The 7,208-nt window shown below is 40.1% G+C and overlaps 2 protein-coding genes across 3 annotated transcripts in view; one reads left to right on the forward strand and one right to left on the reverse strand.

The window, feature by feature from the left end:
- The window catches only part of prkar1ab (protein kinase, cAMP-dependent, regulatory, type I, alpha (tissue specific extinguisher 1) b), a 10,770-nt gene extending 9,259 nt beyond the window's left edge, over positions 1 to 1,511 (reverse strand). Inside the window, exon 1 of the mRNA XM_032502817.1 lies at positions 1,243 to 1,511. The gene's annotated coding sequence lies outside the window, so the exon portion shown is untranslated. The remainder of the gene's footprint in view (positions 1 to 1,242) is intronic.
- A 1,107-nt stretch (positions 1,512 to 2,618) lies between these two features.
- The window catches only part of LOC116671486 (WD repeat domain phosphoinositide-interacting protein 1), an 8,121-nt gene continuing 3,531 nt past the window's right edge, over positions 2,619 to 7,208 (forward strand). Inside the window, exons 1-7 of one of the 2 annotated variants that reach the window (XM_032502815.1) lie at positions 2,619 to 3,038; positions 4,297 to 4,379; positions 5,415 to 5,584; positions 5,707 to 5,803; positions 6,400 to 6,497; positions 6,633 to 6,725; positions 6,803 to 6,873. In XM_032502815.1, the coding sequence (XP_032358706.1) occupies positions 2,953 to 3,038; positions 4,297 to 4,379; positions 5,415 to 5,584; positions 5,707 to 5,803; positions 6,400 to 6,497; positions 6,633 to 6,725; positions 6,803 to 6,873 (698 nt within the window). In that variant the 5' untranslated portion in view covers positions 2,619 to 2,952. The remainder of the gene's footprint in view (positions 3,039 to 4,296; positions 4,380 to 5,414; positions 5,585 to 5,706; positions 5,804 to 6,399; positions 6,498 to 6,632; positions 6,726 to 6,802; positions 6,874 to 7,208) is intronic. The other variant, XM_032502816.1, reaches the window with a different exon arrangement.

Below are 7,208 nucleotides of genomic sequence, written 5' to 3' on the forward strand. Positions count from 1 at the left end.
AAAAAGAGTATTCTATCATAGAGGCAATATGATACACAAGGCCCAATTTTAGACAAATGGTGAAATTAAGGCCAAAAAAGAAACAAATCAAACTATAAGAACAAGTGCACTTGCTCTGGGTTTCAACATTTCAGGCCATGATATTGCTGCTGAGCAAAATAACCTGACAGATCCCACAGCATGTGATCAGCCACAGAGCTTCTTCATATAGCTGATCTTGATCTAGCTGTGAGGTCTAAAACAGGAAGGCCTTATTTAACCAACATTTGCATTGCAGATGAATAAATGAGAGAACAAAACGACTGATTCCATCTTGTCCCTGCAAGTGTATCATACATGTGCATCAGTATAATAGGATTCGGATAATTTCTAATCTGACTAGGCCCAGGGGAGATTACTAGCCATGTTATCAAAGATGAGGCTGGCACAGCCTTTATGCAACTAACTACACTCGTGGTGGAAACTTGGCAGGCTTGCTTTACTCTAAACCTACCACAGTAATAACTAAGCAACACATGAAACGGTTTTCGGATCAGTTGGGATAAATTGAAAGCTAGACTACAGACCCAACAACAGGGCTCTTCTGCCTATTAGTAAATCTTATTTAGTTTGAATTATGTGAGATAGTAAAAGCAGGTTATATAATTAACATTGGAATTTTCTAATTTCGATACTGAGCTGCAGCATCACCTCTGCTGTCTGCTGAGAAGCGGAATGTCAATTAAATTACAGAAAACACTGCGATGCACAAATGACCTTGCTGAACTAGTGACAACGGGGTATACTGGGGGGGATGGGTAAAAATAACGAATCTAATGGTTTATAAATTGAGTAAATGTTATCGCCTTTTAGTCGGTGTGAAGCAAAATGCCCTGTCTGTAACACCGTCTAGGTCAGGAAGGCTTCATATGAGGAGGTTGACGGCTGCAGCCAAGTAACTTACAGCAAGGAGACTAATGCTGAAAAGCTACCTACGTTAAATTGTAATAACCAGTAAATACAAAATTTGTGAATCATAAAATGTTTTATACGTTTGCCTTGGTATGTTCGGCCGAGGTTATGTTGGTGTGTCTGGTGTAATACCTAACGTTAGCTGGCTAACGTTAGCTCCGTGCAAAGGCAAAGCTCTCTTCCAATGACGCCATCTTGAGTTCTATCATAAACAAACGATAGACGGAGGGAACAAATTTCACCTATCCAGAGGTCATATGGTCCATTTACTGAAAAAACGCTAATACTCACAAGAATCTGTAAGTTCCTGCCGAGCCCTTCGATAGCGACTCGGGATGGATGATATTTCTTAAAGCGTATCGTTACCAGATCCTCCTCGCTTCGATTTTTTTTCCCCGAGCCCTGGACCGCTGCCCCACCGGATAAGGCTGAGAACCAATCAACAGCCGTCACTGACGTCAATTCTCCTCGTTCTGACATGTGAGCCCGTAACCCCTGGCAACCTTAAAGGAGACTGCACGGAAACCGTGACGTCAAGGAAATAGTTTAGAATTGATAAAAGAAGAAAGAAAATCGATTGATATCTGATTAAAAATTAGCCTGAAAATACCAGGAATCTCTCAGTGTTGTCTTTATTTAGACTCCCTGGTGCACTGCAGTGTGCATGGACTTATTTAGATTTTCAACATGAAGGTATTTTATGTTACAGATCTCAAGATGGTATTATCTGCAAAACACTAAAACTATTACATGTAAAAGAGGCCTACTTATTAAGCAAAAAATATAGCCCCTAACAGAATTACATTATTATATATATTATTATTAATGATTTATTAATATCCAAGCAGTATATTATTCTTTTGATTGAAATGCAAATATTTTAATTGATTTATATACTCCTGGGTAGTTTATTCAATATCAAAGCATCATATTGTTACGTATGTAAAATATGCATATGCAGAGTAAAAAGTAACTAAATCTGTCAGATAAATGTAAAGGAGTAAAACGTATAATATATCTCTAAAATGTAGGGGTGTACAGGTAACAGGTATAAAGTAACATAATATGGAAATCCTTAGTGTAAGTACATACAAGTATAGGTTACCTCACAAAATGAACGTAAGCACATTAAATGTAGGCTACTTCCACTAGTGACCACGTCATACATATTTATTGTCTGTAACCTAATAAATAGATATTACAATTTAGGGAATGTTTCAATACCTACATTTGGGTTAAATAATTGAAGATACCTAAACAAAATAATATTTTTTGCTACATTAAATTAAAAATTAAAATTAAAAAATAATTGAATCTACGTAAATATAAAATAAAGGAAAAACACAATCTAAAAGGTCAAATAAAACCAACATAGCTTTGTTTAGCAGTTTCCCATCTCTCCCAGGGGTCGACGATGTTTCGCCGTGTATCGTTGCATGGACGGGCAGAAAAAAAATTATACGTCTTTTATCCAATGAAATCATCAAAACAATTCCTAGTGAAATGACTGAAAGTATAATTGACCAATCATCCATTTCCCCTGGAAATATGCGGCTCTTGTTCGATTGGCAGCTATGTTGTTTAATCAAATTGAGGCCTTAAACAGCTCGACCAATGGAAACGTCGGAAAGAAGGGTTTGACATTTTTTTCGCCAGCCAATCGCGATGCACCTTGGGGTGACGCATCCACCCATCAGCTGTTTTTGTTTTGCTGTGTGAATCTTGGAAGTTAATAACATAATAACAACAGTGATCGACTGGCTCAAGTTCAGCGGCTCACCAGGGAAGTGTCGCCCTTCCTCTTACATCCTGTTCGGGTTCGGGATAGTTTCCTCGTTGCGTGATGTGTTGCGTCTGAGCCAAACTGCCCGGACATTCCGCTCTCCCTGAAGAGTGTGAGCGTGGCGCTTGGAGTCGGGGGGCAGAGGAAGGGGAAGCGGGTTCCGAGCCCAAGGCCTCCGACCTCGGCCAGCGACGGGGAGAGGGTATTTGGCGGCGGCGATGGAGTCCCAGGAGTCCCAGGAAGCACCGGACGGTCCCGGGGTGGACAGAGCCTTCATCTGTGCCTCGTTTAACCAGGACACCACGTAAGCAACCTGCGGGCTGGGCCCACTCAGAATGTACTCAATCTCCTTGATGCACCTGACTGTTGCATAATTATTTACTGTCTCATTTACATACTCTGGTTTATTTTCTGTCACTGTATGAACGCCAACAATCAGGCAGTTAGGTGTGTGCGTCCAAAATCCACAAGCTTCTGAGTGCCTCATTAAAACTTCTAGATTAGTCGTAGCAGCTGAAAGTGAAGTAGGCCACTGTGTTAATCTTGAAGGCCCGTTACATATTAAACTAGACGGTAACCAAACTTTTGTTTTATTGACGACTGATTAAAAATAGGCCTATTCTATTGTGTCTCGTGCAAATTTCCAGCCCACCGCCTCCTTGATTCCCAACACCAAACGTGTTAGATTCTCACATTTAACTGTGAGAGACAAATGCGAAATTTGGGTTATAGCAATATCATTTAAAGTAACTTTGGAATCAGAGGTTCCTGTGCCATATTTACTGTGACCACCCAATACTTTTGACCACTCACACCTGTTCCGTGGGGTACTAACCATAATAAACAAGTCCAGCTGGATGGTGTGTCTCCTTGCATCCTGTACACACCTCTTGGCTCTGGTTGTAAAACTAACCTAGTGGCCTAACCATCAACCTGGCCTTCTTTTCTCTTTGTCGTCAAGTTTTTTTGTTTTTTTTTTCAACTTCAGCCACAATAAGATAAGGCAAGCTTTGTTGGAGTAAATGGACATATTCCAATGGAAGCTCCGTTATGGCTGTGTTGTCTGAACAAGATAAGAGAGTCTGGAAGAAATCATGTCAAGAAGTCCTCTCAGTTTATACAAGTATATGATGATCACACTGATCCTGCACTATTTCCTTGATGGAAACTAACAGTCATAGCAGCCATTGTTATGCAGTCTAACACTAGAGATTGCACATGTGTGTATGGATTGATAATCCTATTCTTTTTGATAGCAAGCTATTTCTTTTAACCACTCTATTCACTAATCTGTTAGTGTAGAGCTAGTAATACCAAACGAGTAAAACAAGGTTTCCTGGGATTATTTCCCATTGACAATAGTAGACTATGTGTATGAAAATGTTACTGTGTGTGCTATCTATTTGACAGCAAATATAAAACGTACGATTTAATATGGAATTGTAAGTTGTAAAAGGTAATTGAAACCTGTAATTACGGTGTTGTTAAGGTGGTTTTCACCTCATAACAATTGGATGCCACAGTTGGATGTGGCTGGTAAAATGGTTTGTGTTCCATTGTAGTTCTCTGTCAGTGGGCACCAAGACCGGCTACCAGCTCTTCTCAGTCACTGCTGTGGACAAACTGGACTGCATCCACAAGGGAGGTAAGATGGACTCTGTACTTTAGTCTCTGCAGAAGTTTAAGATTAAAAATGACAGGAAGTATGTCATGTCACGTAACAGCTCCCCTGCAGCAAATGTACTCCATTTGCAAATAGCATATACAATAAGTGCATTGTGACACAGGAGCATCCCCTCCCTAAGGTGACATTACTGCAGGCTAGACGTGTTCTGCATATGCAAACAAAGGAATGTTTAATTTTCTTATCATCAAGATCAACAACAAAAAAAGAGGTTTGGAGTCAGTTTAAGGAAGTTTGAGCTCAATAATGCTCAATTTGTCTGATGACACTACAGACAACACATTTTGAATTTCATGCCCTGGTCAATTTTGACATTATTCTACACTTGCTTATATATAAGTCATTTTCTTTTCCTCTGAGCCCGAAATTTCCACTTCAGTAGCATTATATTAAAAAGAAATATATACAGAACACAACAAACCTCTTGTACTGCACTACATACTTAATTCAATTATATCTATATTCTGAAGGTTTTTACAAAGGGGTTTGTTCATATATCATGTGTAACCAGATTGATATAACATTTTATTCCTAAAACTTGACAGAGAGTTTTTTTTATGTCTGACAGTATTTTTATGATTAATGGATTGATGAAAAGAGATATTTAAAGTTCCCTCTTTAAAAATCTTTTGATATGTCAAAAAAAATAAACAAGAACAAGGGTTTTAAACATTGTTCCAATTTTTGTTTTGGAATGCAAACTAGTACATATTACATTATATAGATAATGCCTCATTTGCATAATGTTTTCACGGTGATATCTATTACTATTAACATTTTTACCCTATTGACCTGTAGCGTCTTGCCTTTATGTTTAACAAGCACGGGTTGGTAGCTGAGCATGGCAGCAGTAAAGCCAGTGTCATTTGTAATTAATTTGATAGGAATTGACACAAAAAAAAGAAATTGCATTTGCTTTCTCTGCACCAGTGACATGAGCTAACGTTGCTTCTCTGAGTAACATTATTCAAAGTCTTTCTCTCGTCCCTCTCCCAGTAGAGTGTCCAGACGTGTACATAGTGGAGCGACTGTTCTCCAGCAGCTTGGTGGTGGTGGTCAGTCTGTCCATGCCACGGCGAATGAATGTCTACCACTTTAAAAAAGGTACAGAGATTTGTAACTACAGCTACTCCAACAACATCCTCTCCGTCAGGCTCAACAGACAGGTGAGACAGGAAATAGATCCTCTGTACTTTTAATCCTTTAAAGTTGTTGCTTCTGATTTGTTCAATCATATACTGTATATTCTATTATGGTGATCTGTCTCCGTCTGTCACTGTTGCCTCAGCGGCTGGTGGTGTGCCTGGAGGAGTCAGTCTACATCCACAATATCAAAGACATGAAACTACTCAAAACCCTGCTCAACACACCCATCAACCCCACGGGTACACTCCAACTGTTACACAGACATCTATGTGTAGACCAAATCAAAAAGCTGTACATTGATTCCTATTGACTTTGACCAAGTCTTGTTAATACTTAATTTTAAAGTGATATGTAACTCTTCCTGTAAAATTTTTACAAGAAATGTTATCACACATAAAGAGTCATAAAGCACACTGACTGAAACTGTAATGCCAGCTGTAGAACAAGTTTGCTAACAGCAGCCACCAGAAGCTACTGGTCACCAAGTAAGGCTGTAGAAGAATGAATGTGTTATTTCTTCTTCCAGAACGTACCTGGGGTTGCTTTCAAGCTACTTTCCATGGTGCACAGTACCAATAGTCTTGCAATATACAATAAATACAGTACTCAAAATGATAAAGTACTCAAACCGTGCATGGTGTTCATATGCATATCCTGTTTCAGTTTTCTGGACTATACTAAACAAATAATAAACCCAGCCAGATAAGCGCCATTGTAATGCAACTGGCAAAGACTGGTCTAATAGGTGTGTTGAAGAATAAAGACAGGAAAAGAAAAACAAGGGAGAAAAAGAAAAAAGGAAACTGCCTAAACCATCCTCTGTACTCCCTTGTAGGTCTCTGCGCTCTGTCCGTCAACCACAGTAACTCTTACCTGGCGTACCCTGGCAGCGCAACCATTGGAGAGATCACTGTCTACGATGCCAACAACCTGGTGAGGCTACATTAAACTCAAACAGGACAACAAAGGAGAAGAATTGCAGCTGTTGTTACATCTCTTGAAAACCCCACGGTAACAAGCAGCTCAGTGTTGTTGCCAGTGTCACCAGAAACCTATTTGCCCCTTTAGAGTACTCTGACGCTGATCCAAGCCCACGACAGTCCCCTGGCGGCCCTCACCTTCAATGCCTCTGGCTCCAAACTGGCCAGCGCTTCAGAGAAAGTGAGGACTCCTTTGGTTCATCCATCCTCCTGATTTTAATCGTCCCCCAGCCTGTCTGACCTCTTTCTCCTCTGCAGGGCACCGTTATCAGAGTCTTCAGCATTCCTGAAGGACAGAGACTGTTTGAATTCCGCAGAGGGATGAAAAGGTTAGCGCTCATGTTTTCGATTGTTCAGTCAGAAAGTATTAACAAGCAATCTGTGGACAAGATGATTCATGGTGGTTGCAAGCCAGAGATTAAACAAATGGCTCGTGACAGGAAGGTCAGCAGTTTAATGACCCTCCTATCACTCAACAGTTACTGTTAAGGTGAGTAAGACAGCTCCTGCTGCTCAGTGGCCAATGCTAGTTTGGTAGTTGGTTGTGGATGTTATGTGTCAATGACCCAGTATCAGTGATTAAGACTACAGAAATGTGAGTAGCTGGTTGTTGGAAACATTAGACTATGGACACTGTAGTGGCCACACACACACACACACACAC

The sequence above is a fragment of the Etheostoma spectabile genome, chromosome 21 (assembly GCF_008692095.1).
Source record: "Etheostoma spectabile isolate EspeVRDwgs_2016 chromosome 21, UIUC_Espe_1.0, whole genome shotgun sequence".
NCBI classification, from domain to species: Eukaryota; Metazoa; Chordata; class Actinopteri; order Perciformes; family Percidae; genus Etheostoma; species Etheostoma spectabile.